At 45.0% G+C, this 23700-nt stretch overlaps 1 protein-coding gene across 1 annotated transcript; it reads left to right on the top strand.

Moving 5' to 3' along the window:
* Nucleotides 1–753: 753 nt before the first annotated feature.
* On the top strand, nt 754–23569 carry LOC121569246 (YTH domain-containing family protein 3). Its single transcript, XM_041880049.2, has 5 exons — nt 754–1183; nt 1704–1728; nt 2140–2219; nt 2886–4667; nt 21956–23569. Exons 1-5 carry the CDS (start codon nt 1160–1162, stop codon nt 21977–21979), a joined length of 1935 nt encoding a protein of 644 aa, XP_041735983.1. The 5' UTR covers nt 754–1159; the 3' UTR covers nt 21980–23569.
* Nucleotides 23570–23700: the final 131 nt, after the last annotated feature.

The following is a 23700-nucleotide window of genomic DNA, read 5'->3' on the forward strand; positions in this document are numbered from 1 at the left end:
TTATTATTATTATTGTAGCATGCACCCTGGGTTAATTTTCCTGTTTTAAGGACATAACTCCCAAACTCTCTGTATGTGGCAAACTTAGCAAACCTTGATCTGTGGGTCTTTAGGTTTGGTATAAGAGCTTGAGATATGCTATTGCACCTGCTCATCTATCCACAATAGCCTACAATTCCATCTACATTCAAGGATGCCATTCAAGTCCATGAGAGGAGACCTGTATGTGCTGGTAGGCAAATTATTAAATGAATCCTTCCATTAATGTAATTTGCAATAAAAATGTCACATGACAGTGATCTTTAGGCAGGGCATTCCATGTAGCCTAATGGTCTGCTACACTGCAGAGAGAGACCGATTCAGAGGATGTTGAGCAGGCAGACAGAGACAGATCTGCCTGAAGTGACACAGTTTGTAATAATAATAATAATAATAATAATAATAATATGCCATTTAGCAGACGCTTTTATCCAAAGCGACTTACAGTCATGCGTGCATACATATTTTTTTTTTGTCACATCACAGTGAACACACATAATTTATTTTAACAAGGGAAACAAAAGTATGTTGTATTGTAGAATAAAGGGTAAATATTCTGAGACATGTCATGTGAAATGTGACTGTCAGTCTGTAGTAACATGACTCAGAGCGTCACAGGCGGAAGGTCATGGAGCAATAGAACGGAAGCGAGATAGATGCCGCGTTCATATGCTAGTCGGAACTAGGAAACTCGGAAATGTTTGACTTGCTGATTCGTTGAACGCGGCACGTGTATAACTACAACCAGTTAGCAAGTCGGACATTTCCAAATTTCCTAGTTCCGACTAGTGTGTGAACGCGGCATAATAGCCTATCCGCCATTGTGGAATAGAGTAAGGGATATTCCAATCTGGCATTAGGCAGTTTCAGAGTGAGTGATAAATTGTAGCCGAACGTCAGCTAGATCGGAAACATTTAATACCACCGACAGATACAAAGTCGCGATCCTCGGCGCTCGAGAAAACATTGTAGGGAAAGATCTGACGACTGGAGAAAAACACCGCCTCTACATACAGAGAGAGATTGGATAACCCGAGACGAGCTGAGAAAAATACCGGAGTGCAGAAGCAGGAGAAACCGTGGACAGTCACAAACAGCAATCCGTTTCGGCTCCTGGAGGATGTCTGCAACCACAGTCGATCAGGTGCGTATTTTTGATAACCCACTGTCGTGACATGTGTGTCGTTGCAATTTGAACATTGTCAACCCCTTTGTCAGCTGCTATCATTCAGTGCGGTAGGCATGCCATATAACGCAGGCAAAAGTATTTGATATATGATAGCTATTAGCTGCTATGTAGGCCGAACCTTGAAGTAGCCTACCGGCTGCGCAGCGGCGGCAACAAGCTCCACCTTGAGCCGGTTGCTGTATTCTGTACTATGCGGCACGTTTACTGGATGTCAGTGTGCGTTTGACATCCGGTCAATAATTCAAAGGAAGCCGTAGGTCTATAGGCTAGTCTAGGGCTGAATGTGCGTAACATTTTAGTGATATACAGCTACTGGTATGGAATCATTGCTTGTATTTCAGTAGCCTAGGCCTAGCTCACCTCGCATGTATGGTACCATCACTCTTCTTCCTATCAAACATTTCCCTAAATGCACAATCTGATACATCTCTCTTCCCTTTTTATTTTTGTTGGCACTCGCCCATTCTGATGTCAGAGACCCAAAGGACAAGGAAATAAAGGTATTCCTGTCACCGTATTCTTTTACTATTGCATGGTTGTTGTGGAGTTTGATGACAGCCAAAATGTTGTCTGACTAGGGAAATACTTTATGTAAAAACTGTGATAACAAAAGAGTGTCATTAAATCACTGCTTTGATCACTCTTCCACCACCTTTTGGTGACCTGGTGTCATCAGTCAAAAGTAGGTAAACTAACTAAATATACCCATACACCACTGTGCCTGTCATATTCTTGGGTGTTACCATCTATGTTGTTATACCCCAACTACTTAAAGGCAATATAAAGGGGTTTATCAACTGTTAATTATTAGTTTATACATCTGTTAAAACACTGGTTTAATTTAGCTGAGAGCCCTTTTTGGTTATATCACATCTAAAGAATAACCTAAGAAAAACATTTTCCCTCTCCAGTGCAAAACGGCTCAATGCATCAGAAGGATGGAGTAAATGATGAAGACTTTGAACCTTACCTAAGCAGCCAGACAAATCAGGTGAGTGAGTGTACCCATTCTGCCCAAGCCTTTCAGCCATCCAGCTTGACATTCCATAGCATAGAGGGGATATGTGTGTTTTGGGACTTATTGAACCTTTTGAACCCTCATAATTGGGTCTGATAGTGATATATGTATATAGGGTGTATAGAGGGTTAACCTAAAGTCACTGTATAGTAGCCAACGTGAATAAGGAGCTATTGATAGATGACTGACACTCATTTTGAAATGGAAAAGTTTAAAAAATGACCTTTGATAGTGGAATTATTGTTGATTAAAAAAAACACTCTGGGTGGTGTTCATCATCTTGTGCCAGGGTGACGAGCTTACTTCTTCTTACAGAATTCTAGTGAAATGTAACCAAGAACAAACCCACTATCACCCACGCCAATTTACTTATAAAAGAAATCCTTGCAAACTGACAATTATTACAACAACAACTGACAGATTATTATAACACTTTGCTGTCTTCACTTGTTGCTATGGGAAACATATTTGATAGAGCTGGTATCCATCATTTCCACTGAAAGCCAATCTTGCTCCTTAAAATGTACGCGGATTTATTTCTTGGTTACAGTTTTGAAGAGCGATGGGCAAGATTAGGTTTGTCTTAGCTTCTATCATTAAGGTCATCCATTAACTGACCCTTGTTCTCCCCATCTACAGAATAACAGCTACCCACCAATGTCCGACCCCTACATGCCCAGCTACTATGCTCCCTCCATAGGCTTCCCTTACTCCCTGGGGGAGGCCCCCTGGTCCACCGCGGGGGATCCCCCCATGCCCTACCTGACCACCTACGGACAGATGAGCAACGGCGAGCACCACTTTCTCCCCGACGGGGTGTTCAGCCAGCCGGGCGCCCTGGGCAACACCCCTCCCTTCCTCAGCCAGCCGGGCGCCCTGGGCAACACCCCTCCCTTCCTCAGCCAGCACGGCTTCAACTTCTTCCCTGGAAACGCAGACTATTCCACCTGGGGCACTAGTGTCTCTCAGGGCCAGTCCACACAGAGCAGCGTCTATAGTAATAGTTATGGTTACACACCTAGTTCCCTGGGGAGGGCTATAGCTGACGGACAGGCGGGCTTTAGCAGTGACACCCAGCTCAGTAAGGTCCCAGTGCTGAGCAGCATCGAGCAGGGCATGACGGGGTTAAAACTGGGCACGGACATGGGCGCCGCCGTCACCAAGACTGTCGGCTCGCCCCTCGGGGGCACGTTGGGCATGAGTAGCATGGCGGCCAATAGCATGCCACCGTTGGTTAGTTCCTCCGCCCCCACACCCACATCCTGGGCAGCCATCGCCAGGAAGCCGGCCAAGCCCCAGCCCAAGGTCAAGCCCAAAGCCAACATGGGGATGGGGGGCCCTGCCATTCCCCCGCCGCCCATCAAGCACAACATGAACATTGGCACCTGGGATGATAAGGGCTCCCTCAACAAGCCCCCCTTAGCTCAGGCCATGATGCCCCCTCAGACCATGGTGCAGCAGACCCTGATGGGCCAGCCCCAGCCCCTGCTGCAGAGCCCTCTGCCCCACCAACATCAGCACCAACATCAGCACCAACATCAGCACCAACATCAGCACCAACACCAGCACCAACACCAGCAGCACCACCAACCCTTTCAGCTGCAGTCACTCCAGTCCCCCCAACACCCCCAGCAGATTCCTCCAGGCCCCCCTCACCCCCACCAACATCCCCACCAGAACTTCTCTTCCCAGCCCGGCCCCCCTCAACCCATACATCAACACCAACACTCCCAGCTCCCACCCCAGAACCGCTGGGTGGCTCCCCGGAACAGGGGCACCTTCAACCAGGGAGGGGTGGAGGGCTTTGGGATGGGTGTTGGTGGGGTCCCCCTCAGTGCCTCTCCCTGCTCCGGGGAGGTGCACCCCGTGTTGGAGAAACTGCGGGCCCTCAACAACTACAACCCCAAAGACTTTGACTGGAACCTGAAGAACGGCCGCGTGTTTATCATCAAGAGCTACTCTGAGGACGACATCCACCGCTCCATCAAGTACTCCATCTGGTGCAGCACCGAGCATGGCAACAAGCGCCTGGACGGTGCCTACCGTTCGCTGGGGGCCAAGGGGCCCCTCTACCTGTTGTTCAGCGTCAACGGCAGCGGCCATTTCTGCGGTGTGGCGGAGATGCGCTCACCCGTGGACTACAACGCCTACGCAGGCGTCTGGTCTCAGGACAAGTGGAAGGGCAAGTTTGAGGTGAAGTGGGCGTTTGTGAAGGACGTGCCCAACAACCAGTTGAGGCACATCAGGCTGGAGAACAATGACAACAAGCCTGTCACTAACTCTAGGGACACTCAGGAGGTGCCTCTGGAGAAGGCCAAGCAAGTGCTTAAAATTATCGCAACTTTCAAGCATACTACCTCAATCTTTGATGACTTTGCACATTACGAGATCCGCCAGGAGGAGGAAGAGGCCCTGCGGAGGGTGAGAGAACCGTGCTGCTCACACATACACACATACATAAATACATACATACCCCTATCCTAACAGCTGACAGCAGCAGAGTGTGTATGTGAGTTAGATGGTCACTAGTCAGTCAATCACACAGTGTAGTAGTGGTCAGTGTCTATCATCTGGGATCTTAGTTCATAGGCCTCTAGTCTAATCCCATGTTCCATTTCTACCAGTGTCATTAGTCCAAGGTGGTGGGTTCAACCAGTGTCATTAGTCCAAGGTGGTGGGTTCAACCAGTGTCATTAGTCCAAGGTGGTGGGTTCAACCAGTGTCATTAGTCCAAGGTGGTGGGTTCAACCAGTGTCATTAGTCCAAGGGGTTGGGTTCAACCAGTGTCATTAGTCCAAGGGGGTGGGTTCAACCAGTGTCATTAGTCCAAGGTGGTGATGTAGGTTGATGTGTTGAATTAGCAGCCCAACCCTCAGGCCTGTCATCAGCCCATCATCACTACCATCTCTGCCCACCAGTGGGTCTGCATGCGTCCAATCAGGAAACCCTGTCTGATTAGGCAGCCATCTTGTGTGGCTGAGTGCTTCTATGAGAGCAAACTGGAGAGTGGGACACACCGGGGTTTCCTGAAATAGACTGCATTCCTCACATACCTCCCCTCAGACAAAGGCAGAAGTGGCTCTGATCTACCTTTGAACACCAGGCCTCTGGCAGACACAGGCTCCTCTTGCTTCATTAGCTGTTCTCTACATCAGCCCCAGCCCCACTCTGTGTGTCTAATGTGTTTCACTGGGATTTTATGGGTTATGTTTCAACATGGTTCAACGGTTTATATTTCAGGGTTATTCCGCAACGATTTGGAAAAAAAGAACATTATTCTCTGGTTCTTCCTTGCGCAGGCAGACACACTTTGAGCAATAATATACATACAACATATTGAAGGCGGAAAACTAAAACAAGGATTGTTATAGGATGGACCAGTGAGGAAAACATTAAAACCTTCTATCTTAAGATAACACTGCACACATTCCTAAGTAAAACGAAATATGCTAATCTTATTACATTAAGAAACTCCCCACACAACCTTCTCTCTCTCTTTCTCTCTCTCTCCTTTTCTCTCTCCTTCTCTCTCACTCTCTCTTTTTCTCTCTCTCTCGCTCCTTCTCTCTCTCTCTCTCTTTCCCTCCCACTGCCTCTACATTGATGCTGGTGTACTGACTCTTGGTTTCACTGGGTAACACTCATAAATATTTGAAGTCCATGTTTTCAGGAGCACTGAAAACAATCTGTCAGTAGGAAGCGTTTTGAATGTTGCTGAGGCAGCGTTGTGTAGCCTAGTGTGGGGCAGGTGCGAGGCTCTGCTGTTGTAGCCCTGACCCCTCTATATGACAACCCAGGTCCTGACAGAACCCTCGCTGCCTCACCCTCCCCAGCCTGACAAGGTTAATTGACCTCCATTGTTAGGCCTATCTCCTCTCACTCTGAGGGCTGTCAAGCGGAGCGGTCTTTAGCATGTCGTCCCAGATAGAGGGTTGATGCTATTAGATGCTATGCAGAAGCTTACCATGCTAAGCTAACTGTGGAGACTGAGACAGGATACAGGATGAACAGTATAGACCTAGATCAGTGGATTGGAATATGTGGACAGGTGTGTTTGTCAGTGTCAATATGGCAGTCCCCCAAGTTAACCCTTCAGTGCCCTAAGTTAACGCTTCGGTGGATGAGTTCATTCGGTGGGTGGATGTGAGTGAGTTGATGTTAGGGATGGGCGTTTAGAAATTGAGACTGTTGGAGTACTCGCATTACTTTTTTTTTTCGAGTACTCAAATGGAAGAAAGAAATCTGTTAATGGAACAAAAAAATGGCACATTTATCTATATGCCAACAGATCGCAGCAATGCCTAATTAATCATAACCACTACAGATAACAAATCCTAATTGTTAAATTGACCCATATAGATTCAGTCAATAAAAAAGCAAGTGCCATTTTAAGATTCATTTATTGAAATCGTAATATCAATTGGTTATATTATATCGTGGGACACGGTCTTCAAAAAGGTAGTAACCTCAGCAGTGGCTCTTGCTTGTAGAAGCATATCAGGCTGACCAGACCGCCCGCATTGCGTGCGCGAGCGTTGCAAAAGAAATGTACACATGCATGTTATTCAATCATTGCACCCACACTGCTCGTTTGCGTCAACGAGCGTCTGCGTAGCCATGCGCTAAAATATAACTTGGTTCTATTTGTGACACTCGATGCACTGCAAGTACCGTCTCCCCCCATCTCCTCATTGGTTTTTAGGAGCATATACCCACGTGGGTGATCGAAAGATGTCCACACTCCAGTCCAGTTGGTGGTGGTAATGCACCTTAAAGTTGGTTGCCAACCGCCATTATATAGTCCAAAGAAGAAGACTGAAGGAGGAGAGAACTAGAAACTCACTCGGTTTACCCTTTTATCTGTGGATTAATTGTCAAGAGTAGAGAACCCTGTGCATTTCAGGTAAAATAACAACCCAATGTTTATATCCCAGGACAAATTAGCTAGCAACAGCAAATCTAGCTAGCTAAATTGCCATACATGTTTAATGGTTTTCGACCTGTCCCGAAGTTAATATAGTTGGTTCAGAGTTCGTTTTGATATTTCAACCTGTGTGTCCTGATCTCGTCTGGTGTGGTGGACAAAATCAACATGCGGGCGGTCTGGTCAGCATGTATGGCAGTGCAATGACAGCCATGTTTTGTTAATTTAGCAGACAAGACCCTCTTATTTCTCGAGCCCTTATGACAGTCAAGACACACCTATTTTATAGTAAATAAAACATGAATAAAATAGAACAGAATATTTTTCAAAATGAAAAAAGTTGCCAATGTGAAGTGATGCACATCTTGTGCCTGAAGCAGTTGTTCTCAAAGAGTGATCATTTGAAACGGGGCTGAATTTGGCGAGTTGGAATAATTTCGATATACAGACGTTCGATTTAGTTTATTCTATCTGTTCTTTGGAATTCTCTAAATGGATGAACAATTCCACATTGAACACTGCATTGTGATGAATTAGGGCCACGACATGTGTTTGGTAAGTAGGCATATGCTTAATGATTCTGATGAAAATACGCTCTGTCTTTATCAAACAAATGTTTTTGCCTGTTTTCAGAGTGGAACCTGTCTATGTTTAGGGGGGTTATAGCCTAGGCTAGCCAATTCTAAATGGCACTAGCAGTTTGCAAAGTATCTTAAGTGGAAAGCAGATGGGACGCAATTCATCCAAAACTGCAGCTCGTTGTTGGAACACATTTTTCTACTTCAACCAACCAGTCCATTTAGAATTTGTGATAGAACTGTCATCATTTGGCAAGGAATGTAGCTTGTGTATCCCATCGGTTAGATACGTTTTTATAGGCATTTATTTCTGTAGAGAGCGGTCAGAACGCAATTGAGTGAATGAGACACAGAGGGGAAAAGGAATTTAGGGAGAACAGCTGTGTGCACTGTGTTATTTATTATATTTTATGTTGTGCCCCGCAAATGCAAATCTACAAATGGAACACTAGAGTAAAAGCAAATTAACGTTGTCTTCAAGACAAAATGTAACTTGCCCGTTCAGGCAGCCACAAAGCACATTCCACCAAATAATTTTATAGTAAAAAAGAAGAAGAAAAAAAGTGATCTCTGATTAAAGATCGAGCTTTGACGTCCATTCAAGTACTTGATTACTCATGCCCATCCCTAGTTGATGTGAGTGGGTGGATGTGAGTGAGTGAGTGGGTGGATGTGGGTGGATGTGAGTGAGTGAGTGGGTGGATGTGATTGAGTGGGTTGACGTGAGTGAGTGGGCTGTTGTGAGTGGGTGGATCTGGTAGCCTTAGGTGAGAGGATAAAGGCTGGTCTGTGTGGACACAGACACACTGAGGAGGCCTTTGTTTCCCCAGCCACCCAGGCCAGGTCAGGCTCCAGCCCCAGCCCCAGACAGAATAGCCCTCCCTACTGTGGATAGAGTTACACTGGAGGCCCAGGTCTCACTGGGGCCTTCCCCTGCTGTGCCTACTGACACTGACTACTGTTTCACCTGGGAAAGAGTGTATATTCAGCTATATCAACCCAGCTACTGTGCCTTGCAAAAGTATTCATCTCCCTTGGCGTTTTTCCTATTTTGTTGCATTACAACCTGTAATTTAAAGGATTTTTATTTGGATTTCATGTAATGGACATACACAAAATAGTGTTGGTGATGTGAAATGAAAAAAATAACTTGTTTCTAAAAATTAAATAACGGAAAAGTGGTGCGTGCATATGTATTCACCCCCTTTGCTAAGAAGCCCTTAAATAAGATCTGGTGCAACCAATTACCTTCAGAAGTCACATGATTAGTTAGATTGCACACAGGTGGACTTTATTTAAGTGTCAAATGATTTCAGTATATATACACCTGTTCTGAAAGACCCCAGAGTCTGCAACACCACTAAGCAAGGGGCACCACCAAGCAAGCGGCGTCATGAAGACCAAGGAGCTCTCCAAGCAAGTCAGGGACAAAGTTGTGGAGAAGTACAGATCAGGGTTGGGTTATAAAAAAATATCGAAACTTTGAACATCCCACGGAGCACCATTAAATCCATTATTAAAAAATGGAAAGAATATGGCACCACAACAAACCTGCCAAGAGAGGGCCGCCCACCAAAACTCACGGACCAGGCAAGGAGGGCATTAATCAGAGAGGCAACAAAGAGACCAAAGATAACCCTGAAGGAGCTGCAAAGCTCCACAGCGGAGATTGGAGTATCTGTCCATAGGACCACTTTAAACTGTACATTCCACAGAGCTGGGCTTTACGGAAGAGTGACCAGAAAAAAGGCATTGCTTAAAGGCATGTGGGAGACTCCCCAAACATATGGAAGAAGGTACTCTGGTCAGATGAGACTAAAATTGAGCTATTTGGCCATCAAGGAAAACGCTATGTCTGGCGCAAACCCAACACCTCTCATCACCCCGAGAACACCATCCCCACAGTGAAGCATGGTGGTGGCAGCATCTTGCTGTGGGGATGTTTTTCATCGGCAGGGACTGGGAAACTGGTCAGAATTGAAGGAATGATAGATGGTGCTAAATACAGGGAAATTCTTGAGGGAAACCTGTTTCAGTCTTCCAGAGATTTGAGACTGGGACGGAGGTTCACCTTCCAGCAGGACAAGACCCTAAGCATACTGCTAAAGCAACACTCGAGTGATTTAAGGGGAAACATTTAAATGTCTTGGAATGGTCTAGTCAAAGCCCAGACCTCAATCCAATTGAGAATCTGTGGTATGACTTAAAGATTGCTGTACACTAGTGGAACCCATCCAACTTGAAGGAGCTGGAGCAGTTTTGCCTTGAAGAATGGGCAGAAATCCCAGTGGCTAGATGTGCCAAGCTTATGGAGACATACCCCAAGAGACTTGCAGCTGTAATTTCTGCAAAAGGTGGCTCTACAAAGTATTGACTTCGGGGGGTGAATAGTTATGCACGCTCAAGTCTTCTGTTTTTTTTTGGTCTTATTTCTTGTTTGTTTCACAAGAAAAAAGATTTGGCATCTTCAAAGTGGTAGGCATGTTGTGTAAATCAAATTATACAAACCCCAAAAAAATCAATTTTAATTCCAGGTTGTAAGGCAACAAAATAGGAAAAACTCCAAGGGGTGTGAATACTTTCGCAAGCAACTGTATATTACCCCAGCTATATCAACCCAGCTATATCAACCCGGCTATATCAACCCGGCTATATCAACTCGGCTATAATAACTCGGCTATATCAACCCTGCTATATCAACCTGGCTATATTAACTTGGCTATATAAACTCAGCTATATTAACCCAGCTATATCAACCCAGCTGTGTGTGCGCACGAGAGAGAGAAATGCGCTGTCAGTGCACTGTGCAGCCAGGCCCGTATTTGTGAATGTCAGTAAAGGAATGGTTGAGGGAGTAAACTGACAGGCCTGCATTTCTCATGGCTTTATGGAGTCAATAAAGCACAAACATCCAGTCCTTCTTCTGATTCTCTCTCTCTCTCTCTCTCTCTCTCTCTCTCTCTCTCTCTCTCTCTCTCTCTCTCTCTCTCTCTCTCTCTCTCTCTCTCTCTCTCTCTCTCTCTCTCTCTGCTCTCTCTCTCTCTCTGCCTCTCTCTCTCTCTGCCTCTCTCTCTCTCTGGCTCTTTCTCATGGCTTTATGGAGTCAATAAAGCACAAACATCCAGTCCTCCTTCTGATTTTTTCTCTCTCCCTCTTTCTCATGGCTTTATGGAGTCAATAGAGCACAACCAGAGTTGTGTAATGAGGGGGAGGTGGGGGCAGAGATGTAGATAGGAGGGGTTGCGTACACATATTTTGCAGATGTTATCGCAGGTGCAGCGAAATGATTATGTTTTCTAGCTCCAAAAGTGCAGTAATACTGAACAATACAAAACAAATCCCCCCCAAAAAAATGGAGGAATTAAGAAATATCAGAACGAGCAATGTCAGATGTATATGATGGTATGTATAGACAGTATATGAATAGAGAAGGTGTGTACAGCAGTAGTTACAGTTGAAGTCGGAAGTTTACATACACTTAGGTTGGAGTCATTAAAACTCGTTTTTCAACTACCACAAATTTCTTGTTAACAAACTATAGTTTTGGCAAGTCGGTTATCTACTTTGTGCATGACACAAGTAATCTTTCCAGCAATTGTTTACAGACAGATTATTTCACTTATAATTCACTGTATCACAATTCCAGTGGGTCAGAAGTTTACATACACTAAGTTGACTGTGCCTTTAAACAGCTTGGAAAATTCCAGAAAATTATGTCATGGCTTTAGAAGCTTCTGATAGGCTAATTGACGCCATTTGTCAATTGGCGGTGTACCTGTGGATGTATTTCAAGGCCTATCTTCAAACTCAGTGCCTCTTTGCTTGACATCATGGGAAAATCAAAAGAAATCAGCCAAGACCTCAGAAAAAAAATTGTAGACATCCACGAGTCTGGTTCATTCTTGGGAGCAATTTCCAAACGCCTGAAGGTACCACGTTCATCTGTACAAACAATCGTACGCAAGTATAAACACCATGGGACCACGCAGCTGTCATACCGCTCAGGAAGGAGACGCATTCTGTCTCCTAGAGATGAACGTACTTTGGTGCGAAAAGTGCAAATCAATCCCAGAACAACAGCAAAGGACCTTGTGAAGATGCTGGAGGAAACAGGTACAAAAGTTTCTATATCCACAGTAAAACGAGTCCTATATTGACATAACCTGAAAGGCCGCTCAGTAAGGAAGAAGCCACTGCTCCAAAACCGCCATGAAAAAGACGCACATGGGGACAAAGATCACACTTTTTGGAGAAATGTCTGGTCTGATGAAAGAAAAATATAACTGTTTGGCCATAATGACCATCGTTATGTTTGGAGGAAAAAGGGGGTACCTTGCAAGCCGAAGAACACCATCCCAATCGTGAAGCACGGGGGTGGCAGCATCATGCTGTGGGGGTGCTTTGCTGCAGGAGGGACTGGTGCACTTCACAAAATAGATGGCATCATGAAGAAGGAAAATTATGTGGATATATTGAAGCAACATCTCAAGACATCAGTCAGGAAGTTAAAGCTTGGTCGCGAATGGGTCTTCCAAATGGACAATGACCCCAAGCATACTTCCAAAGTTTTGGCAAAATCGCTTAAGCACAACAAAGTCAAGGTGTTGGAGTGGCCATCACAAAGCCCTGACCTCAATCCTATAGAAAATGTGTGGGCAGAACTGAAAAAGCGTGTACGAGCAAGGAGGCCTACAAACCTGACTCAGTTGCACCAGCTCTGTCAGGAGGAATGGGCCAAAATTCACCCAACTTATTGTGGGAAGCTTGTGGAAGGCTACCTGAAACGTTTGACATTTACATTTTACATTTACGTCATTTAGCAGACGCTCTTATCCAGAGCGACTTACAAATTGGTGCATTCACCCTATAGCCAGTGGGATAACCACTTTACAATATTTTATTTTTATTTTTTATTTTTTTAGGGGGGGTAGAAGGATTACTTTATCCTATCCCAGGTATTCCTTAAAGAGGTGGGGTTTCAAATGTCTCCGGAAGGTGGTGAGTGACTCCGCTGTCCTGGCGTCGTGAGGGAGCTTGTTCCACCATTGGGGTGCCAGAGCAGCGAACAGTTTTGACTGGGCTGAGCGGGAACTATGCTTCCGCAGAGGAAGGGGAGCCAGCAGGCCAGAGGTGGATGAACGCAATGCCCTCGTTTGGGTGTAGGGACTGATCAGAGCCTGAAGGTACAGAGGTGCCGATCCCCTCACAGCTCCATAGGCAAGCACCATGGTCTTGTAACAGATGCGAGCTTCAACTGGAAGCCAGTGGAGTGTGCGGAGGAGCGGGGTGACGTGAGAGAACTTGGGAAGGTTGAACACCAGACGGGCTGCGGCATTCTGGATGAGTTGTAGGGGTTTAATGGCACAGGCAGGGAGCCCAGCCAACAGCGAGTTGCAGTAATCCAGACGGGAGATGACAAGTGCCTGGATTAGGACCTGTGCTGCTTCCTGTGTAAGGCAGGGTCGTACTCTCCGAATGTTGTAGAGCATGAACCTGCAGGATCGGGTCACCGCCTTGATGTTAGCGGAGAACGACAGGGTGTTGTCCAGGGTCACGCCAAGGCTCTTCGCACTCTGGGAGGAGGACACAACGGAGTTGTCAACCGTGATGGCGAGATCATGGAACGGGCAGTCCTTCCCCGGGAGGAAGAGCAGCTCCGTCTTGCCAAGGTTCAGCTTGAGGTGGTGATCCGTCATCCATACTGATATGTCTGCCAGACATGCAGAGATGCGATTCGCCACCTGGTTATCAGAAGGGGGAAAGGAGAAGATTAGTTGTGTATCGTCAGCGTAGCAATGATAGGAGAGGCCATGTGAGGATATGACAGAGCCAAGTGACTTGGTGTATAGGGAGAAAAGGAGAGGGCCTAGAACTGAGCCCTGGGGGACACCAGTGGTGAGAGCACGTGGTGCGGAGACAGCTTCTCGCCACGCCACTTGGTAGGAGCGACCGGTCAGGTAGGGACGCAATCCAGGAGTGAGCCGCGCCGGAGATGCCCAGCTCGGAGAGGGTGGAGAGGAGGATCTGATGGTTCACAGTATCAAAGGCAGCAGACAGGTCTAGAAGGACAAGAGCAGAGGAGAGAGAGTTAGCTTTAGCAGTGCGGAGAGCCTCCGTGACACAGAGAAGAGCAGTCTCAGTTGAATGACCAGTCCTGAAACCTGACTGGTTTGGATCAAGAAGGTCATTCTGAGAGAGATAGCAAGAGAGTTGGCTAAAGACGGCACGCTCAATAGTTTTGGAAAGAAAAGAAAGAAGGGATACTGGTCTGTAGTTGTTGACATCAGTGGGATCGAGTGTTGGTTTTTTGAGAAGGGGTGCAACTCTCGCTCTCTTGAAGACGGAAGGGACATAGCCAGCGGTCAAGGATGAGTTGATCAGCGAGGTGAGGTAGGGGAGAAGGTCACCGGAGATGGTCTGGAGAAGAGAGGAGGGGATGGGGTCAAGCGGGCAGGTTGTTGGGCGGCCTGCAGTCACAAGTCGCAAGATTTTATCTGGAGAGAGAGGGGAGAAAGAAGTCAAAGCATAGGGTAGGGCAGTGTGAGCAGGACCAGCAGTGTCATTAGACTTAACAAATGAGGATCGGATGTCGTCAACCTTCTTTTCAAAGTGGTTGACGAAGTCATCCACAGAGAGAGAGGAGGGGGGGAGGATTCAGCAGGGAGGAGAATGTGGCAAAGAGCTTCCTAGGGTTAGAGACAGATGCTTGGAATTTAGAGTGGTAGAAAGTGGCCTTAGCAGCAGAAACAGATGAAGAAAATGTAGAGAGGAGGGAGTGAAAAGATGCCAGGTCGGCAGGGAGTTTAGTTTTCTTCCATTTCCGCTCCGCTGCCCGGAGCTCTGTTCTGTGAGCTCGCAATGAGTCATCAAGCCACGGAGCTGGAGGGGAGGACTGAGCCGGCCGAGAGGATAGGGGACACAGAGAGTCAAAGGATGCAGAAAGGGAGGAGAGGAGGGTTGAGGAGGCAGAATCAGGAGATTGGAGGGAGAAGGATTGAGCAGAGGGAAGAGATGATAGGATGGAAGAGGAGAGAGTAGTGGGAGAGAGAGAGCGAAGGTTGCGGCGGCGCATTACCATCTGTGTAGGGGCAGAGTGAGTAGTGTTGGAGGAGAGCGAGAGAGAAAAGGATACAAAGTAGTGGTCGGAGACATGGAGGGGAGTTGCAGTGAGATTAGTAGAAGAGCAGCATCTAGTAAAGATGAGGTCAAGCGTATTGCCTGCCTTGTGAGTAGGGGGGGGACGGTGAGAGGGTGAGGTCAAAAGAGGAGAGGAGTGGAAAGAAGGAGGCAGAGAGAAATGAGTCAAATGTAGACGTAGGGAGGTTGAAATCCCCCAAAACTGTGAGGGGTGAGCCATCCTCAGGAAAAGAACTTATCAAGGCGTCAAGCTCATTGATGAACTCTCCAAGGGAACGATAGATGACAAGGATATTAAGCTTAAATGGGCTAGTGACTGTGACAGCATGGAATTCAAATGAGGAGATAGACAGATGGGTTAGGGGAAAAATTGAGAATGTCCACTTGGGAGAGATGAGGATTCCTGTGCCACCACCCCTCTGACCAGATGCTCTCGGGGTATGCGAGAACACATGGTCAGACGAGGAGAGAGCAGTAGGAGTAGCAGTGTTTTCAGTGGTAATCCATGTTTCCGTCAGCGCCAGGAAGTCGAGGGACTGGAGGGTAGCATAGGCTGGGATGAAGTCAGCCTTGTTGGCAGCAGAACGGCAGTTCCAGAGGCTGCCTGAGACCTGGAACTCCAGGTGTGGGGTGCGTGCAGGGACCACCAGGTTAGAGAGACAGCAGCCACGCGGTGTGAGGCGTTTGTGTAGCCTGTGCGGAGAGGAGAGAACAGGGATAGGCAGAGGCATAGTTGACAGGCTGTAGCAAATGGCTACAATAATGCAGAGGAGATCGGAATGAAATGAACTAAACATCTGGGAAAGGAGAGAGTAAAAACCAAAACTCCCAAATATAACTCTCCCAACTTCCACCTCAGAAACTATAATTGTTTCACTGAACCACCCGAATAAAACTCTCCCAACTTCCACTTTAGGAATTAGAATTGTTGTGAACTACAGCGGTTCAATGTTTCAAGGAATAGACTCAACTTATTTATTCAGCTAGCTAACTATGACGCCATAGCTAACTAGCATGCTAGCATCCAATAACACACAGTTTAGCACCAATACTTGGTTACAACAAACTACCAATAGTGTGTTAACACACTAAACAGATAATTCGTGTCCGTGTCTAGTTCCTTTCATAACGCAGCAATAATTAAACGTTGGCTAGCTAGCACAAATATATTGTATTTAGCTGCTACAGTACAGCTAGCTGGTCGTGTTGGCTAGCTAGCAATGGCTGCTGTGTTGACTTTGTTTGAAAAACGGCGGCGCTGCGAACAAATGTAGCTGGCTAAAAGGATATTGTATTTAGTTGCTACCGTTGCTAATAGCTACTCGCCAGCTAGTCCAGGAGGTGAGTTAGCTAGCTAGCTAGCTTCGTGCTAAACCCGGCACCGCCGAATACAATGCTAACCTACAATAACTACCCACAACAGCCCACGATGCCTACCTATAATACCTAATAATATACAGCCCACGATGCCTACCTATAATACCTAACTACAATCTAAATACATAGTTTAAGCCTTACTCGACAAAGCCCAAGCTATGTATAAAGCCAAACTTACCCGATGCCAGCTGTCTGGGTGGCAGACAAGAAGACCATTTGAAGGCAATGCTATCAGATACTAATTGAGTGTATGTAAACTTCTGACCCACTGGGAATGTGATGAAAGAAATAAAAGCAGAAATAAATAATTCTCTCTACTATTATTCTGACATTTCACATTCTTAAAATAAAGTGGTGATCCTAACTGACCTAAGACAGGGAATTTTTACTAGGATTAAATGTCAGGAATTGTGAAAAACTGAGTTTAAATGTATTTGGCTACGGTGTATGTAAACCTCCGACTTGTACATATTAAGTGGGGCTCAATTTGGCGAGTTGAAAGACAATTTTTTTCAGGGTTACAAACCAAAATCTGTTTTATTTTCGATATACAGACGTTCGATTTAGTTTGTTCTACCTGTTCTTTGGAATTTTGTAAATGGATGAACAATTCCACATTAAACACAGCATTGTGATGAATTAGGGCCACGACATCTGTTTGGTGAGTATGCATATGCGTGAGCACCAAGCCTCATGCAACGGCAAAATGTCGGATAAAGAAATTTCAAAGATTCAGCTGTTTGTAATCTTTGCTATGCTGTAATGAAGGCTTTAAAAAATGTGTTTTTGTTTGATCAGACTGGTATTACTAATCATTTATTTAGTGTACACTTCGAAACAGGCAAAAAAATAATATTGTCATGTAACTGCACAGGTTTGTCACACATAATATGCATGCAGCTCTCGCTCCTATACCCTTCTTTTTCTTGATCTCCTTCTTATTGTTGTTATTATTATGATTGTAATAATAAGTAATGTCGTCATCATTAGTAGGCTTTGTATAGTAGCCTTGTATAACCACCATCAAGCTGTAGGCCTAAGAGCGCGGCCTGTTTAGTCTTAATACCATAACTTACTTAGGCCTATATTTCAATATATAGGCTACTGTATCAATCATTAATTTGTTCATGCCATCACACAGCATACGAGACATTCATGCTTTGAAATGCAATCAAGCATAAATAACAAAGGGAGATTTGAATAATTAGCTTAAACAATAAATAAACTGCAATTCACGAATGCATGCAACTGTTTTTAGTCTGCTGTAATAAAGGCTTTATATATATTTTTTCTCGTTAGAATAGACTCTCTGGTACACTTATTTATTTAGTGTTGTTTACACTTCCAAATGGTCAGAAAAAATAATAATATTGTACTCTAACAGCAACTGTTTGGCACACATAATACTCACGCAACGCTTGCTCCTATACCCTCCTTTTTCTTGATCTCCAGTAGTTTCCACAACTAAGTAAAATGTCTTCCACAGATCTGACTTCCCCTTTCCCTCCTGAGCAACCAGTAAACATTCGCCTGTTTTAAGTTTCTTTTTCAGGTCCCCTTTCACGTCCGTGTTACTGTGTTCTGAGTTTGTTACAACCAATTTATCGACGTGATTATGATAAGCTATAGGTCAGGCCCTATTGGTCACATGCATGCAGTGCATGTTTCACGTAAAGAGAGCAAGGGGAATGTTTTTCCTAAACAAATGAGGGATTTCAGTAACATAACTTTTCAGTCAGAAACGAATAAGAAACTAAATGGCTGAAATGATGTTGCAGCTTCAGCACGGACAGCACAATGTATACTTGCTGTGCTGTGGTGCCCTTTCACTGCAGTAGGGAGGAGAGCGAGACAACGTGCGGCAGTCACTTAGACACTCACTGTATTATTATTTTTACACCGTGTGACCATCGGGCTCTTTCTTGAGTCATTTGTTCGCCTTCATTATTTTATGAAAAAAGCACCAGACAAGCTCAGTGCATACAGCGAGGGAATAAAGTATTTGATCCCCTGCTGATTTTGTACGTTTGCCCACTGACAAAGAAATGATCAGTCTATAATTTTTATGGTAGGTTTATTTGAACAGTGAGAGACAGAATAACAACAAAAAAATACAGAAAAACGCATGTCAGAAATGTTATAAATTGATTTGCATTTTAATGAGGGAAATAAGTATTTGACACCCTCTCAATCAGAAAGATTTCTGGCTCCCAGGTGTCTTTTATACAGGTAACGAGCTGAGATTAGGAGCACACTCTTAAAGGGAGTGCTCCTAATCTCAGTTTGTTACCTGTATATAAGACACCTGTCCACAGAAGCAATCAATCAGATTCCAAACTCCACCATGGCCAAGACCAAAGAGCTCTCCAAGGATGTCAGGGACAAGATTGTAGACCTAAACAAGGCTGGAATGGGCTACAAGACCATCGCCAAGCAGCTTGGTGAGAAGGTTACAACAGTTGGTGTGATTATTCGCAAATGGAAGAAACACAAAATAACTGTCAATCTCCCTCGGCCTGGGGCTCCATGCAAGATCTCACCTCGGTGAGGAATCAGCCCAGAACCACACGGGAGGATCTTGTCAATGATCTCAAGGCAGCTGGGACCATAGTCACCAAGAAAACAATTGGTAACACACTACGCCGTGAACGACTGAAATCCTGCAGCGCTCGCAAGGTCCCCCTGCTCAAGAAAGCACATATACATGCCCGTCTGAAGTTTGCCAATGAACATCTGAATGATTCAGTGAAGAACTGGGTGAAAGTGTTGTGGTCAGATGAGACCAAAATGGAGCTCTTTGGCATCAACTCAACTCGCCGTGTTTGGAGGAGGAGGAATGCTGCCTATGACCCCAAGAACACCATCCCCACTGTCAAACATGGAGGTGGAAACATTATGCTTTGGGGATGTTTTTCTGCTACGGGGACAGGACAACTTCACCGCATCAAAGGGACGATGGACGGGGCCATGTACCGTCAAATCTTGGGTGAGAACCTCCTTCCCTCAGCCAGGGCATTGAAAATGGGTCGTGGATGGGTATTCCAGCATGACAATGACCCAAAACACACGGCCAAGGCAACAAAGGAGTGGCTCAAGAAGAAGCACATTAAGGTCCTGGAGTGGCCTAGCCAGTCTCCAGACCTTAATCCCATAGAAAATCTGTGGAGGGAGCTGAAGGTTCGAGTTGCCAAGCGTCAGCCTCGAAACCTTAATGACTTGGAGAAGATCTGCAAAGGAGTGGGACAAAATCCCTCCTGAGATGTGTGCAAACCTGGTGGCCAACTACAAGAAACGTCTGACCTCTGTGATTGCCAACAAGGGTTTTGCCACCAAGTACTAAGTAATGTTTTGCAGAGGGGTCAAATACTTATTTCCCTCATTAAAATGCAAATCAATTTATAACATTTGTGACATGCGTTTTTCTGGATTTTGTTGTTGTTATTCTGTCTCTCACTGTTCAAATAAACCTACCATTAAAATTATAGACTGATCATTTCTTTGTCAGTGGGCAAACGTACAAAATCAGCAGGGGATCAAATACTTTTTTCCCTCACTGTATGTAGTTGATTTTATTCAAACACATAAGGTGTGTCTGTCTATATATGGAAAATTAAGTTGAAACATTTGACCAATGTATTGGTCGAAAGAACAGGACAACTCTCGGTCGACCAAGATTTTCTTTTGTCGGGGACAGCCCTAAAGCTTTTCACCCTCTCCACTGCGGCCTCGTCGACGTTGTCCCCTGAAGTCCACGATCAGCTCCTCCCTGTAGGCTGTCTCGTCGTTGTTGGTAATCAGGCCTACCACTGTTGTGTTGTCAGCAAACTTGATGATTGAGTTGGAGACGTGCGTGGCCACGTAGTCATGGGTGAACAGGAAGTACAGGAGGGGGCTGAGCATGCACCCTTGTGGGGCCCCAGTGTTGAGGATCAGTGTAGTGGAGGTGTTGTTTCCTACCTTCACCACCTGGAGGCGGCCCGTCAGGAAGTCCAGGATCCATTTGCAGAGGGAAGTGTTTAGTCCCAGGGCCCTGAGCTTAATGATGAGCTTGGAGGGTAATATGGTGTTGAAGGATGAGCTGTAGTCAATAAACACCATTCTTACATAGGTACAGTGGGGGAAAAAATTATTTAGTCAGCCACCAATTGTGCAAGTTCACCAACTTAAAAAGATGAGAGAGGCCTGCAATTTTCATCATAGGTACACGTCAACTATGACAGACAAATTGAGAAAAAAAAATCCAGAAAATCACATTGTAGGATTTTTAATGATTTTATTTGCTAATTATGGTGGAAAATAAGTATTTGGTCACCTACAAACAAGCAAGATTTCTGGCTCTCACAGACCTGTAACTTCTTCTTTAAGAGGCTCCTCTGTCCTCCACTCGTTACCTGTATTAATGGCACCTGTTTGAACTTGTTGTTTGAAATGATCCCAAACACACCGCCCGGGCAACGAAGGAGTGGCTTCGTAAGAAGCATTTCAAGGTCCTGGAGTGGCCTAGCCAGTCTCCAGATCTCAACCCCATAGAAAATCTTTGGAGGGAGTTGAAAGTCCGTGTTGCCCAGCGACAGCCACAAAACATCACTGCTCTAGAGGAGATCTGCATGGAGGATTGGGCCAAAATACCAGCAACAGTGTGTGAAAACCTTGTGAAGACTTACAGAAAACGTTTGACCTGTGTCATTGCCAACAAAGGGTATATAACAAAGTATTGAGAAACTTTTGTTATTGACCAAATACTTATTTTCCACCATAATTTGCAAATAAATTCATTAAAAATCCTACAATGTGATTTTCTGGATTTTTTCCCCTCATTTGGTCTGTCATAGTTGACGTGTACCTATGATGAAAATTACAGGCCTCTCTCATCTTTTTAAGTGGGAGAACTTGCACAATTGGTGGCTGACTAAATACTTTTTTTCCCCACTGTATGTATTCCTATTGTCCAGATGGGATATGGCAGTGTGCAGTGCGATGGCGATTGCGTCATCTGTGGATCTGTCGGGGCGGTATGCAAATTGTAGTGGGTCTAGGGTGACTGGTAAGGTGGAGGTGATATGATCCTTAACTAGCCTCTCAAAGCACTTCATGATGACAGAAATGAGTGCTACAGGGCGATAGTAATTTAGTTCAGTTACCTTCGCTTTCTTGGGTACAGGAACAATGGTGGACATCTATAAGCAAGTGGGGACAGCAGACTGGTATAGGGAGAGCTTGGATATATCTGTAAACACTCCAGCCAGCTGGTCTGCACATGCTCCAAGCACTAGTCATCATCAGCTGATGAAAATCAGTCACCCGTCATCATTTACAGTTAAGGGAACACTCAGCCATTATGAGGATTACAGTGACAGAAACCAGCCTTTGAAGGAAAGGAGAGTTTGAATCGTCACTCAGAGATCCACAAGCAAAAACTCTCATCTTGGTGGAAATCTTCAGTAGACACCACTGTGTGACAGACATGCACTTCACTTCAACATGTATGTGTATTCCCTTGGGATTTGGCCCTTAGATGTTTAACTCACAATATGTTGCATTACTGAACTTTTATCACAAACGTAGGACAAACGATTCAGTCAAAAAAAGACCCATTTCCCTGAGGATGTTTTTTTAACAGCATTCCATGTGTTTTTTCTCCCAATTGTACATCCTCTAATTTGGTTCCTTTTCCCCTCTCTCTCTTTCCCCAGGAGCGGAATAGAAATCAACAGTAACCTTACAGAGAACTCCCTGCTAGAAGTGAAACACTAATGACGTAGGACCTTAAATAATTAGCCTAACCACACGGAACAAAGGGTTTTGCCATCTTTTCTGCTGAAGACAACAACAACAAGACGATGACGTATCTCGTGACTTGAACACGACGACGGACTCATCTGTATCAGTTCTCTGGTGATGTACCTGTGTTCCTGTCTGAAGAAAAAGAAAGAACATTACTCACTTTAAACTCTCTATTAAAGCACTTTCAGTCCTTCTAAAACAGCCTCTACCAATACCCTTTACTCTCTAATAACTCTCTTATATCTCTCTTATATCTCTCTTATATCTCTTTCTCTCTGGACTTCTGTTTGTTATAACTAACTGACTAACCAGTGTAGTTGATTTTTCTGAGGCTTTCACCAGACTTATTTGTTGTTTTTTGTTAAGTTTTTAATACCTCCCAAATTTTGGGGAAGAAAAATGTAGCTCCCCTCCCCCCATGAACGTTAGCGCCTTCAGAAGAGATTAAAAAAGGTATAACATGTGTAACAAAATATTTTGCTTGAATCTGCACTTGGCTTCTGATTGATTGACAGGTGAGAGAAACGACAGGAAACGCCCAAAAGAATACCAATCATTAGACGAACTCTCCCCTTACTCCCGCCCCTTTATTTCTGCATCTGTTTCTGTGTACCAAAAGGTGAGGTTGATGATGTAGTGATCTGGGTGAACGCCAGTTAATGCACATGTTTGTTTCATTTCTCGTGATTAATATGTAACTCTGAAGTGCATTTGTCTGAGGAGAAATCTGCTCCGCGGTAACAGTCGCCTTGGTAGCTGTCGCCTTGGTAGCTGTCGGTAACTTGTCTTTTACTCTGTTGTTAAAGCACTGTACCGTACTTTAGGCTAAAGCTGGGGCCTGTTCAGGAGGCTGCAACATTACACAACATTCAGATAGCATATGCGTTGTGTAGAATAGATAGGATTCTCTGTTATGTAGGGAATCAGGGAATCTTGTCAGCTCTACTATACATTATGTTTCCATCTGCAATGTTGTGTAACGTTTCACCTTCTGAGCAGGCCCCAGGCTCTCTGTCTCTGTAACGCTTTTGGGATGACCCTCCTCCCCTGGCGTTCCTGGCTCCAGGTAGAAGTTATCATTAACCACAGATCTGGGATCAGATACTTTACCCCACATCCTAACCTAAACCATTAGGGGGATGAAAATATATCTGTTCCTAGATCAGTGGTTAGGAGTGACTTCAGCCTACTGCCCATTGCTGCTTGGTGTAACAGAGGGGTTTCCTAAAAGCTGAACATCACCAAGGAAGTGAGCATTTTCTCCTCAAGGTGTCTCGCTAGCGAAAAATAAACATGACCCATGTTTAACGAAACAAATGCTTCTGAGTTGTTACTTCCTGGGGATTGAACATAACATAACATAGTGCTTGGAGCTCTGCTGAATGGGTACACACTGGACGTTAGACCTGAGACACAGCTGAGACTCAACTTCTCGTACAAAACTGACACCAAATCAAGTGAAATGCATGAAAGGTTACTAACACTAGTACCGTGTCATCCATTTGATGTTTCTGCACATGAACCTGTAATACAACAGCTTTTAGGGTTAGCGCTATCTGCTATCCTTGGGACGTCCCTACTTAAACCCCTAACCTCAACCCTTACCTAACCTTAACCCTTACTGTAGCCGTTTTAAATTTCAACTTCAATGGGG

Source organism: Coregonus clupeaformis, chromosome 7, assembly GCF_020615455.1.
Source record: "Coregonus clupeaformis isolate EN_2021a chromosome 7, ASM2061545v1, whole genome shotgun sequence".
Taxonomy (NCBI): domain Eukaryota; kingdom Metazoa; phylum Chordata; class Actinopteri; order Salmoniformes; family Salmonidae; genus Coregonus; species Coregonus clupeaformis.

What these genes read in the sequence shown, in the direction of transcription:
- LOC121569246 (XM_041880049.2), top strand. Translation starts at nt 1,160, where the DNA reads ATGTCTGCAACCACAGTCGATCAG. An exon ending in TAAGCAGCCAGACAAATCAG is followed by an intron (nt 2,220 to 2,885) that starts GTGAGTGAGTGT and finishes CCCCATCTACAG; the next exon opens with AATAACAGCTACCCACCAAT. An exon ending in AGGAAGAGGCCCTGCGGAGG is followed by an intron (nt 4,668 to 21,955) that starts GTGAGAGAACCG and finishes CTCTTTCCCCAG; the next exon opens with GAGCGGAATAGAAATCAACA.